Source organism: Apodemus sylvaticus, chromosome 3 (genome assembly GCF_947179515.1).
Source record: "Apodemus sylvaticus chromosome 3, mApoSyl1.1, whole genome shotgun sequence".
NCBI lineage: Eukaryota > Metazoa > Chordata > Mammalia > Rodentia > Muridae > Apodemus > Apodemus sylvaticus.
The window spans coordinates 152,907,304-152,933,103 of record NC_067474.1 but is presented as its reverse complement, the minus strand read 5'-3'; the positions used below and the strand labels follow the sequence as shown (position 1 = coordinate 152,933,103).

The 25,800-nt window shown below is 49.0% G+C and overlaps 1 protein-coding gene across 7 annotated transcripts in view; it reads right to left on the bottom strand.

Moving 5' to 3' along the window:
• Positions 1–25,800, bottom strand: part of Ubr4 (ubiquitin protein ligase E3 component n-recognin 4) — a 106,856-nt gene that overhangs the window by 65,504 nt on the left and 15,552 nt on the right. For all 7 annotated transcript variants that reach the window (XM_052177877.1, XM_052177880.1, XM_052177878.1 and 4 more), the window contains exons 10-39: positions 25,502–25,561; positions 25,227–25,417; positions 23,798–23,897; positions 23,537–23,674; positions 23,022–23,139; positions 21,916–22,103; positions 21,188–21,347; positions 21,025–21,110; positions 17,417–17,586; positions 16,087–16,369; positions 15,309–15,444; positions 15,048–15,127; positions 14,047–14,175; positions 13,254–13,436; positions 12,994–13,116; positions 12,678–12,907; positions 10,700–10,821; positions 9,779–9,876; positions 8,792–8,949; positions 8,077–8,286; positions 6,634–6,735; positions 6,321–6,421; positions 5,887–6,085; positions 4,744–4,932; positions 4,218–4,281; positions 2,774–2,965; positions 2,205–2,275; positions 1,981–2,128; positions 1,397–1,624; positions 778–948 (exon numbers count right to left, since the gene is read on the bottom strand). In XM_052177877.1, the coding sequence (XP_052033837.1) occupies positions 778–948; positions 1,397–1,624; positions 1,981–2,128; positions 2,205–2,275; positions 2,774–2,965; positions 4,218–4,281; positions 4,744–4,932; positions 5,887–6,085; positions 6,321–6,421; positions 6,634–6,735; positions 8,077–8,286; positions 8,792–8,949; positions 9,779–9,876; positions 10,700–10,821; positions 12,678–12,907; positions 12,994–13,116; positions 13,254–13,436; positions 14,047–14,175; positions 15,048–15,127; positions 15,309–15,444; positions 16,087–16,369; positions 17,417–17,586; positions 21,025–21,110; positions 21,188–21,347; positions 21,916–22,103; positions 23,022–23,139; positions 23,537–23,674; positions 23,798–23,897; positions 25,227–25,417; positions 25,502–25,561 (4,428 nt within the window). The remainder of the gene's footprint in view (positions 1–777; positions 949–1,396; positions 1,625–1,980; positions 2,129–2,204; positions 2,276–2,773; positions 2,966–4,217; positions 4,282–4,743; positions 4,933–5,886; positions 6,086–6,320; positions 6,422–6,633; positions 6,736–8,076; positions 8,287–8,791; positions 8,950–9,778; positions 9,877–10,699; positions 10,822–12,677; positions 12,908–12,993; positions 13,117–13,253; positions 13,437–14,046; positions 14,176–15,047; positions 15,128–15,308; positions 15,445–16,086; positions 16,370–17,416; positions 17,587–21,024; positions 21,111–21,187; positions 21,348–21,915; positions 22,104–23,021; positions 23,140–23,536; positions 23,675–23,797; positions 23,898–25,226; positions 25,418–25,501; positions 25,562–25,800) is intronic.

The window sequence follows — 25,800 nt, the reverse complement described above, 5'->3', positions numbered from 1 at the left end:
CAGTAAGACTCAGCACTGTGTACAACTCATAGGCAGACTCGCTCTCTCTCTCCTAGGCCCCTTCTGAATTCTACCATGACCACACTCCTGCTCCCTTTGGGAAGTGATTCTACTTATCACTGCAGCTCAGGAGTCTGAGGCACAAAGCTGGGCGACCAGCCCTGAGTCACACGACTGACAGGCTGCACCCCAAGCTGTCAGAGTAACTGAAGGAATGCTGTCTTCGACTCAGGCTGGAAGTCAACAAAGGATAAAGCGATTTTGGAAGTTACTGAGCCTTAGGAAAGAAGACACAGCAAGAGGCTTTCAATTTTATACAAGGACATTTCAGTTACAGTGCCCACAAAATGGAGTTCCTCACAGCTCAGGAGTTCATCTGCATATATGCTTTAATTAAAAGAGGACTTGCTCACCGGGTGGTGGTGGCACACGCCTGTAATCCCAGCACTCTGGGAGGCAGGCAGGCAGATTTCTGAGTTCGAGGCCAGCCTGGTCTACAGAGTGAGTTCCAGGACAGCCAGGGCTACACAGAGAAACCCTGTCTTGAAAAAACCAAATCCAAAAACAAAAGAGGACTTGCTCCACTAAATACCTGGACTCTTGTCAAACACTACACTCACTGCTCAGAGTATAGTCAAGGAAGGCTGTGACCACAGATTCTAGGTTCTGCATGACCCACTGACTCCAAGTCTATTCCTCAGTTACAGGGGCAAATATTGGGATGCCATGACACACAGGTTGTCCAGTCACCAAACCTCACGACCCTGATGGACTCACCATCAGCTGGTCTGTCATCTCCACGACCTTGTCCACCGTGTGCAGTTCACTGAGAGCCTGCTGCGCCCGGCTGCTGCTCCCCACGGCTGAAGCCTGCTGAAAGTTGGTCTGAATGGCATCCATGAGGAAACTGAGCATGTCTAACACAAGAGGAGCGAAGGAGAAATTGGCCTGAGAGAAATCGAAATACACAAGTGAAAAAAATAAAAATAAAAAAGAAAGAAAAATCACAAATCACATGCAACCATCTTGACAGTCACTTGTCTAGAGCAGAGCATGCCCCCTCTTCAGAATCCTAGCCCTGATGACAGTCAGTGAGAGGACTATTTCCAAGCCAAGGTCCCACAGGCCCCCTAAGTCACTCAGGCACCTAGCCTATTTAACTACCTCTCCTATGTGTACAGAATGGGGAAATAGGAAATACAATCAATCACTCAATGGGTTCTGCATTCTGGGCCCAGACAAGAACTCCTGGCCAAGAAAGCAGGTTCCAGAATACCACTTGCATACACACTACATGAATATGAAAGAAAACATTGGGCTAGCAGGGGAGACTCAGATCACTGATCAGACCTGCTGGCCTCTGTCCTGTGCACCAGTGCCCACCAGGAAGCCCCACCTGATTCTGTAGCTCTTCACGGCACCCCTCAACTGTACGGCACAGGCTGCTCTTCTTGGGCTTCTCTTCATCAGTGACCTTTCCATCACTGATGGTGACCTTGGCCTTGTCAGCAGGGGAGGTGCTCGCATGGCGCACCAGACTCTCAGACACCCTGGGCTCACTCTGAAAGGCTGACTCCTTCATGGTGGAGCTCATGCCACTGCTAGGCGTTCGCTTCACCAGTGCCTAGAAACAGAAAACTCAGTGTCCCTCGCTCTTGCTAGAGTTAGCTGAGACACTGCTGGGAGACTGGAAGCAAGAGGACCTGGTACACACGCGCTGTGATCCAAAGCCAGATCCATGGGGCTCACTCAGCAGCCGTCGTCACTGCCCGCTCAGAGTGTCAGGCCTGCTTTGTGACGAGGATGCTGCTCTAATGCTCTAGGAAATGCTTGGGCCATAAAGGGACTCATCACCAATAACACAATGACAATGAACTCTTGGCCACACAGAGCTGAGGTGGGAATTTTCTGGTCTGCCTTAGGTATTCCTGTATTACTAACAAGCTGCCCATGTGACACTGTGAAGGTCCCATCACTCACCAAGCAGCTGCCATCTTCCTTGGCTCCACAGTCACAGAAAAAGGACCCATACTTGGCATAGGAAATCTCATGATCCTTGTGGCACACCTTCGCACACACTGTGCACACACCCACCCCATCCACCATCTTACAGGTGTGACAGTGGTACCTACAAGGAAGGAACATCAGCAGTAAGTCCCACGAGCAACACTGAGGCCCAGCACTCGTCACTTTAAACAACTCACCAATGCTGGTTCATAAACTCCTTCTGTGTGATGGTGAAGGTGCACAGTTTATTGCAAAGAGAATCTTCATCCTTCAAAGATTAATGGATCTTTTTAGTCATAAATGTCCCTCTCCATACAGGGTCCCCTAAGAACACACCTGCTCCAACACTCCATGGAGAGACACCTTGGTGTCTAATGAGAACCTGCCCTGATTTGAAATAGCCATCTGTCCAAAAGCCTCCTACAATTTCAAGTGCTATCTTCTAGTTTTGTTGACAAGAAACGGATCGGGGTAGACAGACAACAAAAACCTTTAATACTGTCAAGAGTCCACCATCCCTCCCCAAACTTGTATGGGATGAAGCGGAACAAGTAACTCCAGAGAGAAGAAAAGTTGCTTCAGCAGGAGACTGGCTCTGTGCAGGCTCTGCAGGCCTAGAGGAGCACAAAAGCAGGCTGTGGCATCAGCCTTGTGAGCAGGAAGAAAGCAGGACTCAACATCCTCATGCCTACCGAGGGAGGCAGAACACCACAGGCCCGAGCACAGCGGACAGGCTGGACAGCCTCCCTCCCCAGTCAGCACTTACCGAGTCCTCAGCCTGGGAGTCTTCCTCCTCCACCGCTAACTCTTCCACCCAGTCCGAGTCCACCTCAATGGCGCGCTCTTCCCCATCCACTGACAGATGGCTTGATCCTTGGCCATTACTCTGGCTCAGGGCATTTGTGACGTCAGCCAGGTAAGACATAATATGACAAGTGCACTCCAAGACCATCACATGCTGCAAGACAAGACGAGGAAGCTTCGGTTCTCATGTCAAGCACTTTCTAACGGGGCCAGAGGTCAGAGGTCAGTATCAAGGCAGAGGGGAGCTGGAATATCAGCTGGCCCCCAGCGCCTGACTCAGCCTCCCGTGGACTTGCTTACTCTTCAGCCTAGTCTCAGTGAATCTGAAGAATGGAAATCCGATGGAAACTGAGGCCCCCTCAAGACAAGACAGGTTTCGAAGGGTCCCCCAACATTCTCCCTGCCAGAGACCTGCAAACCACAGCAGGCAGTTCTGTATTTCTCTCAAAGCCCAGTGGAGAGAGGCTGGAGAGACACTCAGTAGTTAGGAGCACATGTGCTAACGGAGGACCCAGGTTCCATGGCCAGCATCCACACCAGGCGGCCCTGAACTGCCGCGAACTCTAGCACCAGGGGATCTACCTTGAGCTCAAGCACGTGCATGAGTGAGCACACACACAAACACTTCACAACAGAAAGCTGGACATGGTGGTATGCACCTTTACTCTTAGCACTTGGGAGGCAGAGGCTGGTGTATCTCTGAGTTCAAGGCCAACCTAAATCAATCTGTCAAGTTCTAGGACAGCCAGAACTACATACAAAGACCCTGACTCAAGTCCCCCATAACCCCCAAAAAGTTTAAAAATGAAATAAAGTAAATTTTAAATGGTTGCATTAAAATACCAGCAACCACTGATAGTCGAGTATCAGGCTCAGATTTCTAAATTCCCAGGAGTCCCTTCACTCTGACAAATGGACAGTAATTAGTAGAAAAGAGGGAGAGAGGAGTCATGAGTACTTACTGGGGTTTTGAGACCAGAGCTACCCTCAATCTAATCACCCGCTAGGTCTGTGGGTGGGGAGTCAAGGAGAGAGCCTGACCTAAGACTTCGGCTATCCTCAAGCCCCATTGCACAGAGCATCACCTCCTGAGAATTGCATAGGGCCTAAAAGATGCAGTCAGCAGGTCTGCTTTACCAGGGCATGAGGCATGAGGTTCTCAGCCTTGTCTTCTGTAGGCCAGAGAGACACAGGAGCTGTAGCACAGAGCCTCCTCTGCCCGCTCCACACAGGAGCTGTAGCACAGAGCCTCCTCTGCCCGCTCCACACAGGAGCTGTAGCACAGAGCCTCCTCTGCCCGCTCCACACAGGAGCTGTAGCACAGAGCCTCCTCTGCCCACTCCACACAGGAGCTGTAGCACAGAGCCTTCTCTGCCCACTCCCTGCCTTCAGCCTCATTTCCTTACCTTTCCATGCATTACATTGGCATTCAGTTTCTCAACCACATTCTTCTGTGACAGGTATTTCTTGCTGTCCCAAAGAAAAAAGAAAGAGAAGTCACAATCATCTGAGGTTCCAAAGGAAGGACATGGTTTCACAGGCCTCCACTCAGCTTATGGTACTGTGAAGGGGACCAGTCTGTGTAATCTGCATGGAGCAGACACGGCTTGGACTGGCTTGAACTGGTCTGGCCTTAGGACTAACAGTTACATTAACAGGAAACTCCACTAAATAAAGACAGCTAGGCTCGTACATGTGCCTTTAATCCCGGCACAGGAGAAACTGGGACAAGGACCTGGTCTCAAAGGAATGCGAATGTGTGTGTAGGCAGGCAGGATGAAGTAAACATAGTGGTGGCTACCATAGCGCTAGTTAGCCCTTAAAGGCCTTCTAGGTTTGCCTTATACTAACTCTGACTTATGACGGAAGTAAGCTGCAACAACCCTTCCTTCCTCTCATACAGAACACCAGAACAGGTCAAACCCCTCTTACCATCTGCCCAGCCAGTCCACCGCAGCGTTATGAAGCTGCAGGTGACCCGCTCCTTGCCCGGCACTGGCCAGAGTGGCCATCACGACCATGAGCTCGGGGAAGCCGGTCCCATCGCCGTTCGCCAGCATATCTGTTGCCATGGGCGTCAGGGTGCCGAGAAGCACAGCACACACACCTTCTCCAACTTGGCTGTTTACAAAAAAAAGGTATTCTAAGTATAGTCTTTCATTTCTAAGAGCACTCAAGACACGAGGCTACAAATGGTCAGTTCAAAACTCATGGTCACACAGAGGGCCATGGTTAATTTGAATGTGGGGAGGGGACTTGTGCGTGGCAGGGGTAGGGGTAGGAGGAGCTGAAAGGGGCAGGAGGGGGATAAGAGACACTGTGGGAATGTTGGACAAATGGCTCAGCAGTTAGAGAGAGCCTGGCTTTGAGTCCCAGCCCACATGGCAGCTCACAGCCACCTATCAGTCTTGTCCCGCAGTCCCCGCATCCTGGTCTGGCTCCCACAGGCAACAAGCACACAAGTGATGGGCGCACAGATGTCACAAAGGCAACCATTCCCCTCCCACAGTAAAATGAAATATAAACAAAATCTAAGAGACATGAAGATCCCTGTAAGTTCAAGGCCAGCCTTTTCTACATAGTGTACCCAGGGCTACAGAGAGACCTTATCTATAGATAGATAGATAGACAGATAGACAGACAGATAAATAGATAGATAGATAGATAGATAGATAGATAGATAGATAGGTACATACGTACATACATACATACATACACAGATAGATAAAAAAATTTAAAAGCATGTGAGGGAGAGTAATCGAATATATTATAAACATGCATGAAACTGGCAAAGTACAAATTTGATTAATTAGAACTACTTAGTTTTATAAATTAAGCATTAAACATATAACAGCAATTTCAGAACCGGACGTGAACCAGCAGAGCACAAGACGTCTAGTGAGGCTGCAAGTGATAGGCCAAGTGAGCTCTGATGTTTCTCCATGGGAAATCTCAAAAAGCCACGCTACTGTGCTGGAATCAGGCAGGACCTGATTGTGCAATGACCAAAGAGAAGGCAGCCATGCGGCTTGGCAGAGTTCTGGGTTTTAAAGACAACACACATAGCCTTCCTACCTGTTGTCCCGAACAATGTACGTGGTCAGTAGCTGCAGCAGCTGCCGGTTCTCCTGGATGACCTCCAGCTGGTCAGAGTCCTTTGGGGGTGCCGTTGTCATGCGGGTGAGCCAGGCCTGCAGGCGCACTGGCTCCACGCACGCAAGCTGGGCGAGAGAGCCACAGAGGTGAAGGAGGCTTGGGTTAGGGCTCTTCTCAGCTACAAAGAGACAAGAGGCTTCTGTCAGTGAGGAGGGCAGGGACCTCCAAGGAAGGGGCCAACAGCCAGAAGAGAAAAGGCCTCAAGAGTTTCGGCATCTTCCCCAACTTCCTCTGAAGGATTCTCTACACTCGTTAGCACTGTCATGCTTCGGGGAAATTCAGGCAGAAGCCAGGCACCGTATTAGCCGGACATCAAAGTTCCCATAAGAAGATTACTAAAAGCTGTCACTCACTCAGCTGGAAGAGTTTGGTGAAGAATTTCAAGACTCGGTTACAGAATTTAGCAGAGAGGTCCTCATTGGCCGTGGCCATCATGATCTGCACAAGCTCCCCACTGCAAGGCAAGGGGGAAAGAGACAACCACATTAACCCTCACTTAGGCAGTCCTGCTTCTGCTCCAGTCTCACCCTGGGGACAATGGCTAATTACCGGTCACACATAAGCTGCCTCCCCAAGAGACACACTCAGCAGGCCTCCTTGGTCCCAAGGCAGCCAAGTTGGCACATCCAGCCCCACGTTCAGTAAGTCAACGGAAGCAGTGCTCACCCGTCAGAGAAGAACTCCTCCATGGCCTTCCGGGCCTGGCTGCTCTCCAGCTGCTTCTCCAGATACTGCAAACACTCCTCCAGGACGGACTCATCCAGCCCACTGAGGACCAAGATCACAGCTCAGAGCATGGACTCATCCAGCCCACTGAGGACCAAGACCACAGCTCAGTGCATGGACTCATCCAGCCCACTGAGGACCAAGACCAGAGTTCAGTGCATGGACGGACTCATCCAGGCCACCAAAGACCAAGACCAGAGTTCAGAGCCCTCCGGACTGCTTCTAAAGAACATGTTGATGACCAGACCTTGAGACAAACATCTAGTTTTGTTTGTCTAAGTTTAGCATAAACACTGGCATACAGTACATGTTCAATAAATGTTTAACTCGAGAACAACAAGACCTCAATTTTGTTTTACTATGTTATTTTCCTGGGAAAATAAAGAAGAGAGGTAAGCCAGGTGAGTTCACACACCTGCAATCTCATCACTTGGGAGGCAAAAGCAGAGCATCACAAGTTCCAGGCCAGCCTGGAACTCTGTGACAGACCTGATCTCAAAACTGGGAAGTACAAATGAAAATGAATAAAGAGTGGAAAGGCATGTAAAGTAAGGCATCAGCTGTGGTTAGCACATGACTATTTCTAGAAGAGAGAGAGTCTAGGGGAATCACAGAGAGAAGTCACCTCAAGTGCCTATGTTGAGAAGCAAAAGAAGGGGCAGAGGAAATGCTTGGTGTGTGAACTATTTGCCACACAAGAGTGAAGACCACAGTTCAGACTCCCTATATCCACACAGATGCTGGGTGGGTGTTGCAGCCCAGGATGCTGGGGACAAAGGCTGGATCCCAGGAGCGACCTAGCTAACTAGTCCAAACTGAGAGCCTGTGCTCAACTCGGTTCACCAGAGAGGCCCTAACTCATTGGCTAAGGCGAGGATGGGGGGATACAGTGGAGAATGAACAAGTAAGACTCCTTGGACCCCCACATGACACCAACATACATGTGGGCATGCACATATACACAGGCAAAAGTATTTTCTTTAAAGGAATGGTAACACAATGTGGTAATGCCAGAGGCCGCGGCAAGAAGAACCCAAGTGTGCACACCCAGAGCACAGCTAATGAGGCAGATCACAGGCCTACTCCCTCAGACTACCTAAATCGAGTCACAGAACATGAGCATGAGTCTCACTCGTGCCTCTGTGCGTCCCACCAACACTCCTTTCTCACTTCGTTTATCTAATATTCCCAACATAAACATTTAACATTCCATTCTCTCCAGTTATTCCTAAAAAAAATCAGTCATCACAGCAGATCCGAGCCCTCTTCCAACACTTCCACATGAGCACAGGAGGCCCAGAAGCCTGGTACCAAGGAGCTGTGGTCACCACCATGGTGGCAGGGCGGGGCTTCACAACAGCCACAGCAGCTCTCACGGCTCACCTGTGGGGGTCCGCATGGTTGGCCAGAATGTTGTAACAGCCCGTGATCAGCTTCTCATACACACGCGCCAGGAACTCATCAGATTCCGCAGGTCCCAAGATGCGTTCCAGGGAGTTACTGCTGATCTCAGCAGCGCTCTCTGTGCTTGACTCCAGGAGAAGCGGTAGCAGAGTCCGAATGACCTGTGCTGGGTTCATCTCATCTGACCACCTGCAGCCAGGGCACAGAGCAAACAAAGGGACTTGTCTTGAAATGCTGCAAGGCCAGAGCTGGCCAACTGGAAAGGGCTTCTAGTTTAGTCTTTTCCCCTCAGTGACAGCTATTCCTTATGTGTGCATACCGATATCATTTCATGTTCTTCCTTACTGTCAGAAGCAAAAATCATTTCCATGTAATAATTCATTTATTCAAATAGAAAGTAAGATACATTTGCATAGTAAGAATATAAGAAACTAAAACCAGAGAAAGCAATCCATCCATGAAAACTCTGGAACAATCAGGAATCTGGACCACTTTGAAGGCAATGCAACAGGATTCCTCTGTGACCCAAGTACAGGAAGACAAACTGTCTGGTGGCCGTCCCTACTCCTTGATTCTAGCAAACACTTCGAAGTAAAATTACTATCACCTCAACTATACTCTCCTCCTCCTCCAGCCACAAGATAGCACACCCATCATGAACACAGGGGCCTGGGCTCCAGGCTCTAGTACTCACACAATCAGATCTCCGGTCAACCTGACCAGGGAGAGGAGGGTATGCTTCAGGGAAGCCGCCAGGGGCAGACTCTGGCCACACAGAGTCCCCAGGTGAGCAGCCTGCACGGCACTGATGTAACTCTCAGATGGGATGGTGTCGTTGGCAAATGCATTGCGCTGAAAGGAAAAGAATCGGGTGTGATGGACAAACAGACCATCAACCCTGGACAAATCCACTGACACAAATTTGAAAAAATCTACATAAGCTAGGGCCATAAGGTTTGCAAACAGTAGCCTCCACTCCACTGCCCACAGGCTCCACTGAGCTGAGGGAGGAGCCAGCCACCTTTCATTAGACCAGGTTAATAGATAAAATACAGCAGACACTCAGTACTTCCTCCAATCGATCTGAATGTGTAACAGTAACTGCTGCTCATCTACAATGGCCAGGAAGGCTCTGGGCTGCGCAATGCATTTGCCCCCACTGCTCAGACTGAAATTATCCCTAGGAACACTGCTGGGTGCTATCAATAGGCCACAGCTGGGAAGCCAAGAGAAGACGTTCCTCTCCAGAACTTTAAGGAAAGAATAATCTGTCTGCAGAGGTCGTGTGAGTGGGACAGATACAAGCACCCCACAGCACTGACAGCCCAGAGAGCCTAAGGTCTGCTGTGGTCTGCTACATGAACTCACAGCAGAGAGTCTCACACACTGACATATGTGTTGACTAACCAGGGCAGCACATCACATGAAACCAGAGTTTCACAGGTGACAGAGGCAAGGCTTAGAGGAATACAGTGATCTGTGCTCTGGTAACGTGGACTGCAAGGCCAAGGGGCCACCTGAGAACCCTTGGCTAATCAAACACACTGACTACTAGCTCAGCTGTAGCCAGAATGGTAACAAGAGATCACCTGCGAGGAGGCAGTTCCAGCCTAAGAGGAGGAATAAGGACACAGTGGTTTAGCGCTCAGCAGTAGTAGCCGTGGATCTCAAAGGGACTCACCCAGGACCCAATGTTGGGAAACTCATTGGTATTGATGTTATTCCAGGACTCACAGACAGACTGCACTGATGACGGTAAATTCTGTACCAGGGTTGGACCTGCAGGCGACAGTAAGGATGAGCAATCATCACAAGAAAGATGGAATGCTGGAACATTTAAAGCAGCCCCAAATGTCAGAATCCTAACTAGGACAGCTGAGAGGCTCTTCCAGCAGCTGAACTGTCTCAGGCGTAGCTAATTACCCAGCAGCGAGCACTCGCAGTGGTGGGGCTCTCACTCCCACCAGTCACCTTCTAATCTCACAAGTAAGGATGACAACCGAAAACAAAGCATCAGGCACGTCAGGCTCCAACCGCCAGCAACCCCGTCACCTACACCCCAGTCTCAGAGGTAAGTATTGCTTTGAACCCCTTCCCGACCCCCAGAAGACAAATCCTGAGGGCAGGGATCATGAATCCCTATGTACTGCATTCAGGGACGCAGTACTTAGACTCCAAAGGTTAAGAGTATTAAATGCGGCACTGCAGACACACATGGCTGTAAAGTGTAATGGGGAATTTCTGAGTCAAACGACAATCCTGATCAGCTCTGATTCTCCATCCTATTTTTTTGCCAGATCACTTCTGGCAAAGCCAAAGAACTTCACAGAATGAGCGAAGGAACAGCAGCAGCCTTGTCCTCGGGAGCTAGCTGGTCTTGGTTTAGATTTCAGCTTCACTGACTGCATAGGAGTGATGAACTTGTCCTAAACCTCAGTTTCTCTGTAAGTAAACTGGAGAAACTACTCACAGAGTTACTACAAGAGCCAATCAGATACTCCCATGGAAATGGGAGGAGTCAAGGTGGCTCCTCCAGTAAGGCTAGAAGGCAGGGAGTGAAGAACTACTACCATCATCACCCCAAAGCACTGTGGTCACTTACCCAGTGTGTTTGCCTTGCACCTACTAGAGCCGATAGCCAAGACCGCTGCAAAGCCCTGCAGCTTCTCTTGCGAGGGCTTCTCGGTGGACCCCTCTTCATTAAGGTTCTGAAGCAGATAGGCTCTGAAGGGAAAGGAGGAAGGGAAAGCTGTAGGAATAAGGTCCACCATACTCAGAAGAGACTAATCTGAGAGAAGCTAAGGAGCCAGCATCTGTTTCCAATCTATTTAAGGACAAGTCACAGTGCCAGCTCCATCAGGAGCAACTATTTCCCAAACAGCCCACCCTCAGAAAAGCTCCCAAAACACGATTCCAGGACTAACAAATCTATAGAATTCTGAATATGCCTATTCTTCCCCTTCTTGGAAGGTCAGCAAAGGACACACTCACACTCTGAGACTATATTTTAAAAAGAAAGCCAGATGATGGTGGCACATGCCTTTAATCCCAGCACTCAGGGATTATCTCTGAGTTTAAGGCCAGCCTGGTCTACAGAGTCAGTTCTAGAGCAGCCAGGACTGAACAGAGAAATTATTTCTTGAAAGACCAGATAGATAGATGGATGGATCAGACAGACAGACAGACAGACAAATGTATGTATGTAAAAACAAATAGCAGAAAACAAAGCCTGTTCAGCATTAATTTATAAAACATTTACCAACTTATTAGCCACAGAAAACCCAGCAGCAGCAGTTCAGTGTGGGGAAGCACTGGCCAGCCCAGGAAGGCGATCAAAGCCTAGGTTCTGCAGAGGCCAGGCCCATGCTTACTCGTGGCTGCTACAGCACACCGCATCAAGGACGAGGGCTGGCACACAGTAGGGCATTTGTCATCTAGTTATGCCTCATGACTGTTCAATATAATTGCCTCCGACAACAGCCCTCAATCTACAAGACATTAGGCACTAAGAGACAGGCTTACTAAATCACAACAATCCAGGTCCCTATCAGTGAACAATCACCACAGAACAGGGGTTGAACAATGAGATCCTAGGGACTAGACAGTGAGATCATCGGGTAGGACCTGCTACAAGGAAAAGCAGCTCCCCTCCAGCACCAGGCTGTGGCGCTGAGGCCAGCCCACTCATACATGCTCAAAGTACTTCTGCGGAGGGAGAGTGTAGCATGAAGGTCTCATGCAGTGGAGTCAATTGCCAGGCCTCCCATTTCTGTGCCCTAAGTGCCAGGATTGCTAGTGCAGGCCACCAGGCCCGACTGTTCCTTTCTTTCTCTCCAAGTACTGAAGACAGAATCTCCTAGGTCCAATTTAGGGAAAACCAGGAATCTCAATTGGTGGGTAATCTCCAATTTGTATATACTGAAAATGAACTTTAAATGTTTAAATATCAACTGCTGAGCAGGTTTTATAGAATGTATAATCTGCAAGACTTGCTAAAGAAAGAGAAGAGCCTGAAGCAGCCTCTAAGCCATGAAGGAATATTTGTCTCTCTGCAAGGCCACAGCTGCGAGGCTGAGGCCACAGGACTGCCACAAGCTCCGAAGGAAGCCATAGACTAAGACTGTTTCAACCTGGAGCTGGAGAGATGGCTCAGCTCTGAAGAGCACTGACTGCTCTTCTGTAGGTCCTGAGTTCCAATCCCGACAACCACATGGTGCTCACAACCATCCATGAGATATGATGCCTTCTTCTGATAGGTGTCTGAAGACAGATACAGTGTACTTACATATATTAATAAATAAATCTTAAAAAAAAAAAAAAAGACTCTTGCAAACAGAGTTAACAACTGGTCCTAGATCTGGGTTTATGAAATGCAAGTCCTACAAGGGCTTCATTCCTAACAAGAACAGTCTCTCCCAAAAACAGCTCTTTGTAGCCTAGAGCTGGACTTGTACAAGTACTTGGTGAAACTAAAAAAATTCAACATCCTGGGGACTCCTGAGGTGACTGAACAGTCTCTCACTGTCACCCCTTCACATCCTCAGGAAAGGACACCCAGACCCAGTGGTCTCCCTCCGCACCTGGTAAACGAGGCGTAGGTGTCAATGAGCTGCAGCGTGGCCGGAAGGAGGTTCTTGGTGATCTCCGATGACTTATGAGGATCAGTCTCTGCTGCCATCTTAGAGAAGTGCTCATCCAGAGAGACCTGGACCTTGGAGACGGCGGCATCCAGGGTGTAGATGGACTGCAGACTAGGGAGCTCATGCAGCTGGAGAACAGCGGTGCAGTCGATGGAGCAGAAAGACGAGATCTTTAAAACACCCAGGATATTAATTAGTTGTGACGAAGGCTCTGGCAGAGCCCAGTTCTGTCGTTCCGATCAGAACAACAGCATACCTGTCGGGCAAAGTACTCCTCTACAATCTCAACATCGTACTTCACTGAACTACACTTGGTGACGGCCAGTTCTACGAGAGAGCACGCATGCTCAGGCTTCATGCCTTGTTTGATAAGGTGATCCTATTTGGATAGCAAGAAAGAGAGTTTAGGAAACAACAACCTAGAAAGTCTAAAGCTTCATTACTTTGGAAGTCCCCGAAGTACAGAGCAGGCGGCCTGTGAAGCTCCCTCACAGCAAGCTGAGCTCCCCTTTGCACCTTTATCCAGCTGACGGAGGAGCTGATCCGGAGGCGGGACGACCACCGCAGAGTGTGTAGGATGTCACATTCACTCATCTCAGGGGAGTTCATGGCCAGCTGGTTCATGTAAGTCTTTGAAGGTGGCAACATTCCTAAGATCCTCCAGAGAATCAAGAAGTAATACTGCAGGGCGCAGGCCTCCTGAGGAGGTGAACAGAGCAGTGGAAGCGCGTGGCACGATAAGGTCTCCCTAATGTAACAAGTGTCAAAGGCAGCCTTCCATGAAGAACCTGTGTCGACTGTGGACTGAGAGGCCCGCTAGAGCATCTTAGCACACAAGCACCAAGCCAAACAGGCAGATGCGCTAGGACACACGTAGAAGCTGCAAGGATGCTTGCAGACAGCTCTGGCTACCCAGTACTTTGCCAGCTAACCAAGAAAAAGAGGACAGAATCAGCCAGCCTGTTAACAGCCAGCCTGAACTTTTGAGAACTGTTCTGAGAATTCAAGAAATCCATAAGCACTCACAGGCCCATAAAAGCTCAAGTGTGAGGCATCTGCCATGACAAAACTATCAGGCAAAGACACTAGGGTAGCTATTAACCCTCAGAGTCACATTTCTCTCAACTTCAACCAAAACATAAATATGCTGACAGAACCCTGCAAACTACGTAGAAATGCTATAGAACCAGTTGATTTTGCAAACACACACTGAATATGTAGTTCAGGCCCAGAGGGAACTTCAATAGAATGTGGGGTCCCTATGACACACACACAGACAGCCCCTCCCTCCCAGCATCCGCCATCTTACCAGGGCTGTCACGGTCTTATTTTCCTTCCTCCTGACTGTATCGAGCTGAGATCCAGCTGCAAGCAGGGTAGTCAGCGAGGAATAAAGTTCGTCGTACTTGACAAGCTTTGAGAAAAGAACTTCACATGCCTAAGACCAAGAAAGACGAAAATCAATACAGATGCGGTGATACACACCTCTGATCCCAGCACTCAGGCATGGGCAGGGGAATCTCTTTGAGTTCCAGGCCAGTGGACTGCACAGTGATACCCTGTCTCAGAAAAATTAAGAGATAATTCTTTTCTTCCTATTGAAACATTTCCTCCTCCTGGCCCTGCACAGAAGCTCAGCCCCCTGACTGCAAACACATCCCATCTACCCTCAGTTGGCCCTTCTTTTTTTTTCTTTTTTCAAGACAAGGTTTCTCAGTGTAGTCTTGGCTGTCCTGGAACTTACTCTGTAGACCAGGCTGGCCTCAAACTCAGAAATCCGCCTGCCTCTGCCTCCCAAGTGCTGGGATTAAAGGTGTGCACCACCACCGCCCGCAGTTGGCCCTTCTTGCAGCAGACTGGCAGTTGTGGGGTTCACACTTAAGCCTGTGTATAATACAAGCTACAGTGGCAGGCTTTAGAATGACAGAGGAAGGCAACCGTTTTAACTAAATTATTTGTTAAGTTTCGGATGTTTTCTTTTTAGACACTCAAATGCTAACACAGGTCAACTTTCCTCATAACACTAGCATCTATGGGTGTCTGTCCCACATGAGTAGAGAGAAGACCACCTGCCCCACGTGTGGAGAATGGAGGGAGTCTGACCTATGTGTAAAAATGGCGTTCAAATCTTGAGCAGGGCAGGGCAGGGCAGGGCACGGCACACCTTATAACCACATTTATGCAGGAAGCTGAGGCAGGGTGATTGCTTGACCTCCCTCAGGCATTTGAAGCTACCTTAATAGCATAAATTCTAACTCTTAGGGGAGAAAAAGGAAAGAGGAGAAGAAGAAAAAAGAAAATTCCCAGTACCTCAGAATCTAGCCTGTTCAAATCCTCCTCGGAGGTCTCTGGAGACAGGACACAGTAGAACCTGGGTTGTGGGGCTGCATCTGGAAAATGATGACCTTATTAAGCAAGTTGTGAGGCATGTGAAAGACAATATCTCAAATTTTTCTAAACCAGCAGGTGATATACCACCCACAGGGGCCAAAGTGCCTGCTAGAGTCACCAGGCCTCCACCAACAAAGACCAGTGCAGCATCACCCTCTTGCTGACAATCTTCCTTCTGACCTGATGAAAACTGTTTGGACCAATTTTCTTCTACTTCCTTGAACCCATGATACAGAGGAGTGTTGGCTCGGCGGCTGCTGCTGTCTTGGGATCCACTTGCCCACCCAAAAGGGGGACTTAGCAGGTTGTGCTGCACCTTTGAAACAAAGACATTTGAGTTAAGGAAACACATCACCAATATGCTTTCCACACCAGGGTAATAACATATCTAGCAATACTAAAACTTGAAGCATCAAATGAAAATTTTGAAGATTTTTCTGTAATTTCTTTTGGAAAGCAATTTTTCTATAGTGCATCAGGGGAACGATGCTGCATGAACTAGTTTAAGAATGGCTGAGTACAGCCCCCCCCCCCCTTAACCACCCACACAAGAATACTCTTATGTGTATTCACAGAAGGCTACAACTGTAGCATTTACTGCAGGACTAATACCGAGGGAGGGAGGGGCAAGGCTGAGGGTACTCTTGCTACTGGGAATGCAGGGTGGATGAGAAAGCACATGCGTGAGGAAATACGAGAACAGAGCACAGCCAGCAGTCAGCAGCACAGCCAGCAGCCACCAGGCAGCAGCCAGCAGCACAGCCAGCAGCCAGCAGCACAGCCACCAACCAGCAGCCATCGAATAGTCCCCAGTTAGCAATTCAGGCCCAACAGAAAGGCCAATCCCAAAGGCTTAGGCGGCCATACCCATAAAGCCTTCACAACCACAGATAAAACCTTATTGCAGCCTATAATGGAGCTCTCAGCCAGAGAGCAAGGAGAGGGTGTGGGTCTTCACCTGCTCAAACAGATACACAGGGGCTTTGGAGTACTGATGAAGCAGGTAGTCGAAGATGAGGAGCAGGCGGGCCAGGACCAGTGGCGCAGAGCGCATCTGCACCTCCATGGTAGCACTCAGCTCCTGGATGCTCTGCACAAGCATGGTCAGGATGGCCCGGCGGCCCTTCTCTGAGAAGCTGTGGAAGATGAGCAGCAGCAGCTGCAGATGCTCCACGTTTAGGTCTTCTGTCTCACTGGGCACCACCCCCTGCAGGGCGCTTTGCTTCATCGTAGTCAAAAACCTGGAGCAGAGAAAGGGGAGCATATCTGGAGGAGAGACCCTGGAAAAGCCCCAAGACCACAACACCCAGTGCTGCAAGGAGAACAAGTTAAAGAACAAAACTGGTGCAGAGAAGCCAAAAAATCAGATGTGGCTCAGTGGGGTTATGACACTCGCCACCAAGCCCACCACCACCCCTTGGTCCAACCCCAGGTCCGGGTCTCACATGATAAGAAAGAACCAACTCCATGAGTTGCTCTCTGCCCTCTACAAGAACCGTGTGACACAAGTTATCAGCAACACACACACAAACACTCATACACACACACACCCCCCGGACAGACGGCCACAGAGTTCTAAGCCAGGTAGGGTGCACAGCAGGACCCTGGAGGTAAGGAAGAGGGAAAGGAGATGCTGTAATATTCAAGAACTTGTCAAAAAAAGAGTGAGCACAGCCAAGTGTCTGTGTGTCCTTTGGCTTTTGGAAAAGAGATTTGTGCTCCATCCCCAGCTCCCAGAGCCTTCTTGAAGACTGTGCCGTGAGGAACACAGAAGCCCCATGCAAAAGGCTGTGATCTGGAAAATCCAACATTACAGCCATTTGATCCTGGGCTGAGGGATCGAAGAACAAAGCCTTTTAGGAAAACAAACTGCTTTGAAGCCTAACCATGTAAACAAAACAGGCAAAAAAGTCCATCTAAGGGGGATTTAGGTGATTAAGCTTAGCTTCCCCCAAGGAAACAAATTCTTTAAAATTTATCCAAAAATGGCAGCAAGGCACTCTGAGTGTAGGAAGGCACGCCACGTGGGCTCATGTAGGAAGCACACGAACCAAAGGCCACTCGGCCTTTCTCTTTCAGGAGACTGGTCATCTTTGGACTCTGGGCTCTGATTGACAATGATCAGATCACTAAATCTGGCTACAGAAGGCAGGCACACATTTCTTCCCAGACCATGCTGTCTACCAAACACTCCCATCACCTCTCCACCCCTCCTAAACACACAAAGCAGCTTCTAGACCCCTGAAAACAGTACTCAATCACCTACAGACCTTGTGTTAGGGCCTTACCTGTCCCACACTTTCAGGCATTCAGGGACATCAGGGTCACCTTGTGCCCCAGCTTTATGCTGCCAGATAAGCAGGAGGCGGGACAGCACAGAGAGGCCTTGAGGGTGAATGTACAGGGGCCAAGGGCCTTCAGAGACAGGAGCAACACCCAGCTGCTGGAGCAGTGTATTCTGAAAGAAAGAACACAGCAGACCATTAGGACAGAGGCAGAACAAGTCAAAAGAGTATGGATGTTACCTCCGCTCCTTATGTCAGTACAGATCTAGAAGACATCTGGAGAATGAACCCTAATCACACTGCAGCTGAATCAGAGCCTACAATAGGTGCTGAAAACAGACAAGAGCTTGGAGACAATAGAGTCAGATAGCTTTTAAACAGGCTGTAAAGTGAACACCTGGTGCCTCCAGAAGGAAAGCCAGCAGATGTCACAGTAGAGAGAGGACTGGGTGTTTTTGCTGTGTTTTGTTTTGACAGCCTGTTGGCCCTGGACTCAGGGATTAAAGGCATGTGCCAGCACACCCGACTATGAACTTTATTCACAGCGAGGTTCTCAGACAGGTACCATCCTCACTGGGAGTAGGGGTGTGGGTGGGAGGGGGGTCTGGCGAGCACAAAGCAAGGTAGGTAGAGCGATGTGGCCTGTGAGAGCCAGCCTTCCTTTCTCAAGCAGGGCCGCCCTTGCTCCCAGATGAGTATCCGTCCTGACCAACTAAGTGCAAACACAGAGTGAGCAGGTGCCAATCAACACCACACAAAGGCCTGATATCCCTTATGGATTTGAAAGACATAAATCATGCTTGAAGAAATTTCTAAGTCTGGCAAACTAAATGCAACTCCTTGGAATTCAGCACCTATCATGCCAACTCGAGGGATCTTTAAGCACCATGCAGTTACCCCAGGACAAGCAGGGCCCCAAGAGCCATGCGCACACATTCCCAGCAAGCCTGGCAGGCAGTCAAAGGGTGGAGGCTACGTGTTCCACATCACTAATGAAGAACGGAGGAGACCATATGCAGGATGGAACAGGGAAGGCAGGTTTAGTCCAACAGCATCAATTGCATTTCTGAAAGGGATGGGGTAATTCTGAAAGGGATCTCTGCTTGGACGACATTACCTGACCTTAGCAGACTGCCTGAACCACACCCTAGGACAACAGTAGAGGGGCTGCAACAAGGGCAGCCTTTCCATAGCCCTCCAGTGGGAAGGCCTCATGCTAAGGGGACAACAGTCATCAGTAAGGCTTTCATTTCTTCCCTAAGTAACAACAGGTTGTGGGTCTCAGTGAGAACAGGAGTTTTTTGACCGGAAGACCAAGCTCAAGGCACGGCTCTCTGCTTTTAATTCGGTACCTGGACAAAAGTGCTTCATATTTTACTCCAAAGAAACAAAGCCCATGTAGAGGAATTGGGTGGCAGACAGTTGAGGCACCCTTCACTTCCTACAGTCACAGCAGACAGAGGTGTTTACAGAACTTACAGTCCCAAACCGAGGGAATGGCATGAGGCCTGGGGATTCCCTTCACCCTGCGGTCAGAGTGGGCACAGCCCGCAGTTCCCTCTCAACTGCTGAGGGCAGCAGCATCACAACAAGAGGCCTAGGAACTCCAGCTCACCAGAGAAATGCATCTCATCTCTAGTCTCTGTACAAGCTTAGGCAGGGCAAGACAGTCTGAACTCTGAAGCTTCCCTCAATAACCTTCCATCTGGGGAAGAGGCTGAGCACTCCGGCAGGACCTGCCTCAGACAGCCTGGAAGGCCACACTCATTACTTGTTTGACACTTCCTTTCTGTCAAACAATATGTTCCACTTAACAGTAGGCAAGTGTTAATAATCTTCACAACTATCTTTTTAAACAAGAAACAAAACTTTAAGAAATATCTCAAAGAGCTTAGGATTCTGAAATTTTAACTTTTTCTAATACCTTCCTAGACTGTATCCCTTTGGGAGATTTTAGGAATACAAGCCCCTAAAATACAATGCTTTTGTTATGTGTAGAAATAATTGTTTTATTTGGATTTTTGAGATTAGAGCCTTGCAATGTTGCCGAGGATAGCCTTGAATTTGCAACCCTCCTGCTCAGTCTCCTAAGCATTAGGCGCTGAAAAAATTAACAGTTAACAGACAATCTTTCAAAATAGTCTCAAACTACTGGAGATTCACCTGAAGATATGGCACCAAAAGAAGGATCCAGAGGAAACCATCCTTTAGTCCGTGGTGCTGGGATCAAGAACAGGGCTATGCCACTGAGCTGCCCTCTGACCCAGAATGTGAATTCTTAACAATCTCCTCAGGAATCTCTGGGTACAGTAAATAAAGATTAGGAAAGACTAACTTTGTTCATTACAAAAAGTTAGCAGTTGGGTGCAATGACACATGTCTATAATCCTAGGCTAATGCAGGAGGATTGCACACAGTTTGAGACCAGGCTAGGCTGTATCAAGTCCCAAGTCAACCAAAACTACAGAGAAGTCTAGTCTTAATAAAAACAAACCAAGTTATCAAAACATGAATGCTACCAAATATGAGAAAAGGATGTGAATCTACAAGACCTGATATCTTGTTGGTTGGAGTGAAAACCACAGTGTGGCCTGATGGGCTCCGCTCACCCCTTCTGACCCAGCAATTCTACTCCAGGTAACAGCCCCAGGAGAACCAGTCTCCTCCACACTTAATAGGTAACATGAGTAAGAAAGACCATAGCAACATCTGAAATACAACGAGCCAGGACACAACTCAATGTATCTCAGTGGAAGCGGAGATGCATCGTGCGGTACAGTGCAAGCACACTGGGTATCAATCAGCAAGCAGTATAAGGAAAGGCTCCACAAACACCCACCACAGACCCAGCCACAGACACTGCACGATTAATACTCAGAGAAAAGTAAAGCACACAGCACAGAGGGCCACTCATTGCCAGCTAAAGCTGGGCTTAGTATGAGATTATAGATACACATGAAACTAAAAAAATAAGGACTTAGAATTGAGACCACCACCTTTGGTGTGGAGAATGGTGCTTACATGATGACATATAAGGTCCTGGAGTCAGCTTCTTTTTGTTGTTAGTGTATGTTTGTTTGTTTGTTTGTTTGTTTGAGGCAGGGTTTCGCTTTGCAATCCTGGCTGTCCTAGAACTCACTCTGTAGACCAAACTGACTGTGAACTAAGAAATCCGCCTGCCTCTGCCTCCCAAGTGCTAGGATTAAAGGCGTGCACCACCACTGCCCAGCCTGGTTATAGTTTGTAAAGGAGAGTGTGTCTCTTGTGATCTGAATGCTCCCTGAAAGTGCTTTTTACTTTGTACTTCCCCAAAAGATGGGTGAACATTTAGCAACCATATTTTGTAAATAGCTTTTGGTGAGTACCACCTACTGGTCTACTATGAGAAGCACTGGGAGTTTATCTGTTTTCTTCCTTGAATCTTCATGACTTGGGGGAAAGAACATCTTTTTCTTCCATAGATCCCAACCTCTGCATAGGCAACACAGACCACCCAGGCACAGCTCCGCCCAACAGAGAGGAAGGACAAAGCGCCCTCCGATGATGAGAGCCTCCACAGTCCAGGAAAAGCACAGAGCGCTCCCTTCTGGGCAGCGACGGTGCACACCAACCTGCAGGTTTGGGGACTGTAGGTCAGAAGTCACCAGGGAGTGGTTGAAGTGATAGAGGGCAGCAGCGAAGTCCTCATCTGATGACCCTGCGGACAGAGGGAGACAGTTACTCGGGAACTGGGAACCCTAAGTGCCCTGCAGCAGCAGCCACCTGTCCACTGACCCTTGAGTCCGTCTTTGTCCACCTCCTTGATGATGCTGGCCAGGGTGGCCATGTGGTGCTCGGAAAGGGAGACGCTCAAGTAGTTCCGGATGAAGTTGTTGCGAGAGTTCAGCATGGAGGACGTGATGAAGTTCAGGATGTTGGAAGCCAGGCCTAAGAACTGAAGGACAGAGACAGCTCAGAGCAGTGCCATGCGGGCAATGCTTCTGCCAACCCTAAACAGAATCACACAAGCCCAATACCTACATGCCAGAAGTGAAGGCTATCACTTAGTTCTTCCAGTGGGAATATCATAATGAAGCTCATTACTCTGACAAACTATCAGAGTAGGAGCGGAAATACAGAAGATAATCAATAAATACTGGTTGAATCCATTAAGTAAACATTTATGATGCGACGAACCTATGCTAGAGGCTTTGAAATCACCCTTTCACAATGCCCTGCAGGGCAAGCACAGTCACTCCCCAACAAGGAGACATTCAGATTCTGGCCCAGAACTAGTAAGATTCAAATCAACGTCTAGTTATTTATTCCTAGAGACTTAATAACTGTCAGTACTGGAAGCATGCTATTTAGTGACTGATTACTACTGGAGTCCTGCAGAGACAGATCTCAGTACTGCAGGTATCCACCTTATAAATGCTTCAGCTCAGACGACAGCTGCTTGTCAGCTCAACCACTCACTCTACTCAGTAATCCCTCCCGCAGAGCCTCGAAACCACTCTTACCAACTCAGGATCTTTGCGACTGGCCAAGATGTTGCCCTTCTCACCGGATGCCTGCTTGTTGGGGCTTTTAACCCGCGGAGAACTCTCCAGGGGAGGGGGTGGTGGAGGAGGAGGAGGCGCAGCTTTTTCTTTACTGGGAGAGATGGTCTCCTCAAACCACTGCCCCAAAATAGGCTCACTGTCATCATCTGAAGAGAAAGAGCATGCCACAAAACAGCAATTTTTATGAATGGGAACTTGGTGTCTATAACTGCTCAGGTCACAGGAAATTCTGACACTGAGGGAGGGGCCTGACCCTGTCAATCTGTCAAGACATGTAAACGGATACATAAGTGCTTCCATCTCATTACACACTGCTTACAATGCAGTAAGACTGATTTCTTAAGGGGCCAACAACAGAAGAGAAACCATTGCCTCTTATCTGCCTGCCTGCAAAGGGGCCACACTAGTCTCATCAGCTGCACAGCCAAGATGGTAAGAGTCATATCCCTTGGTGTTTCACACTGTTCCACAAACTGGAGCATGGGAAGAAAAAAAAAGGCTGAGACCATCCCCTCTACACGTCTGTCTTGAGCTCATCCCCAAGTACTCCTCCGCTACAAGTCCCTGGTTAAACCAAACCCCTGCCACATGGCCTTTTGACCTGTGCAGGGAGGACAGAGGCCCCAGCATAGGTCAACAACGGAGCAAACATGAACATTTTGGTTCTGGCCAAATGAAGAACTGAAAGAAATGAAAAGCTACATGGGACTGACAGAAAGCAGTCATTAGCGTTTTAACCTTCGACACTCTTACTCCCTACGCTCTCACACTTACTCTCTAGCCCAGGCTGGCCTCCTACTCAGGAAAGCACATCAATAATGACCCTGAGCATCTGCCTCCCTTCCTGCCTCCCTAGTGCTGGGATTCCAGGCGTGTTAGCACAGCTGGTTTATGGGGTGGAGGGGATCTAGCCCAGAGTCATGCACTCTAGCCAAGCACTTTCCCACCACTCCCTGCCCCTCAAGCTGCTCTTAAACAGCACATCATCTTGAGAACACATAAAAGCAAGAACACAGAAGCCCAAGACAGAGAAGCCCAGGGAACAGAGAGCTATCTCCGGCTACCTTGGCTGCTGTCCTCCTCCGTGCTACTGAAGTCATCCTCATAGTAGGTGTTGGAGTCGGTGGAGGCACTGGCGTCACTGCTCATGGAGCCCTTTCTCTGCCGCTGCAGGACACACGCCTAGGGAGCACAGGGTGCGGGCACATGAGCCCAGAGATGGGCCAGGAGCAGTAGTGCCCACCATGCTTCTGCTTCAGGCGTGTCACCACGGACCACAGGGGTCAGCAGACAGCTAAAGCTGGTAATCAGTAACTGCTTCCAAAGTTCCACAAACTACTCTGTCAAGCTGGGTACTATACAGTGACATCATGTGCCTGTAATCCAGAGGCTGAAGCAGGAGGATCAGCTGTGTGCAGGAATGCAAGTCCAGCTTAGGTAGCAAAGAACGTAGGACGGGGCGACAGGAAGAGAGGAGCCTAGGGAGGGCTCCTTTCCAACCCACCAGCACAGTCGCATCCTTAAGTCACCGTCCAGGTCAGCCTTACCCCAACTTGCGAATGGCTCGACTCCCACCCACCTTTCTGTATGAAGTTGAAAGTAAAGTCAAGAGCAGGTTGGTCAGTGGGACAGAGTCAATCAGCCGTTGAATCCTTTGTGTGGAGGTGCTCTGAGCCATAATACTCAGGACTGCAGGGGGACCATCTGTCTCCCAGCCCTGATGAGAACGAAATCAAAGCATATTAGTCACAGTACTCTGGCAACCAACAACCCTCACGATGCTCTAGTTAGTACCCCAGGCAACCCCACCAACCACCCCGAGGACACCAGGCCTTCCTACCTTGTGCAGTGCCTCCACCTGCAGGTCTTGAAAGAGAGACGCCAGCAGCTTGATGGCGTGGTTAGCCAATATCACCGAGAGGACCCCAAACCCCTGATGCCTATGCAAATAACAGAAGCACTTAAAACCATTGGCAACAAATCACAACCTCAAAAATGGCCATTATCCTGCCAATCTGGCATCCTAGACCCCTTTACAGATCTACAAACTTCCCTCTGAGGAAAGATGACAACGACTACTACTACTACTACTACTACTACTACTACTACTACTACTACTACTACAACACACACACACACACACACACACACCACCCTAGTACTGCAGCTTACTAACCCCAAAGCCCATGTATGGGCTGTCACAGGATCAACAGGCTTCACAGCAAGAACTCCTTCCAAATGAAACTATTTCATACTATTTCACATCATTTCAAAGCTGTTGATCAAAAAATAATGATTAAACTTTAAAAGAAGTATTTTTTTAAGGGCTGGCAAGATGGCTTCGGAAGGTAAAGGTGCTTGCTGCCAAGCCTAATGATCTTGAGGGAACCACATAATGAAAGGGAAAGAATCTTTCCCCTCTAAGGTATATTCTGACCTCCACAGATACACACTGTACATGCACACACTATTCCTACACACACACACACACACACACGCACACACACACACACCAAAAAACCCCCAGGAAACATGCATCAAGGTCAAAGGCCTCCCCTGGATGCTACTCCTCAGGGAAAGTTTCTACCTCTCCAGTGCTGGATTTTACATGGGTACTTGGGTTCTCTCTCTCTCTCTCTCTCTCTCTCTCTCTCTCTCTTTTTTTTTTTTTTTTTTTTTTTTTTTTTGGTTTTTTGAGACAGGGTTTCTCTGTGTAGCCCTGGCTGTCCTGGAACTCACTCTGTAGACCAGGCTGGCCTCGAACTCAGAAATCCGCCTGCCTCTGCCTTCCAAGTGTTGGGATCAAAGGCGTGCACCACAACCGCCTGGCTACATAAAATGATTTAAAAGAATAAATACGGTTCTAGCGATGCCTTGGTTTAAAGAAACGCTTGAGCAACACATTGCATTCACTGGTCCCCACTTCCTAGCAAGCACACCTCATCTTTTGACTGAACTTGCCAGACTCTAAACACACGTCAGACATTCTTTTTCCTTGTCACAGATGAAGAAATGGGATTAAAACCAACCGTGACCTATTCAGACACTGGGGCAAGAAAATGGAGCGAGGAGACCAAGGCCATTACTATTTTTGCTATGTCCTCTGACACCAAGACACCAGCTGGCTTTAATGCTCAGAACAGTGTGCTCAGTATGTACAGCCGCTCCACCATCTACAGCAGCCACTAACCAAGCCCCCATGTGGGGTGTCAAACAGGAGCCACAGCACAGCATTCAGAAACGGGGCTTCCAGGCAGACACATACACACCCTTTGCCAGGCCCCAATTTGGGAGAGCCTACTCCCTCCTTTGTACGAGAAAGGATGTCTCTGACTCGGAGGGCAGCCAGTGGGTCTTTCTCTTTCCCCTTGTCGGCCAGGGCTGTGGGACTGAGGCTCAGTATGAGGAAGAGGCTGTTGAGCAAACACCAGGCACCCAGCAGCTGGAAGTTCTGGAAGTGCTGTTGAGAAAGGACAAAAGCAGACATCAGCAGGAGAGTCACACCAGACAGAAGGTACCTGCACCCCAGGCAGGCGCCTCTTACCTCACCACCAGCACGGCGGGAGCTGCTGATGGCCTGTCCAATCATGTCGTAGATCTCGAGCTGCCCGGGGAACAAACAGACATACAGTCTGAGCAGGTCAGGTCTTCATCACAAATCTAAACCCCACCTGAGGCAGCTCTACTGGAAGAAGTGTAACTGTCTGCAGGTCACTTGGTGAACAACTGCCACCACTTTCTGACTTCAGGAGGCATTGCCTGCATCTCCCTCAGAGCATGACACCTTCCTAGGACTGCTCACACATCCAGCCCTGCAGCAACTGGCTTTCCATGGCAACTAAT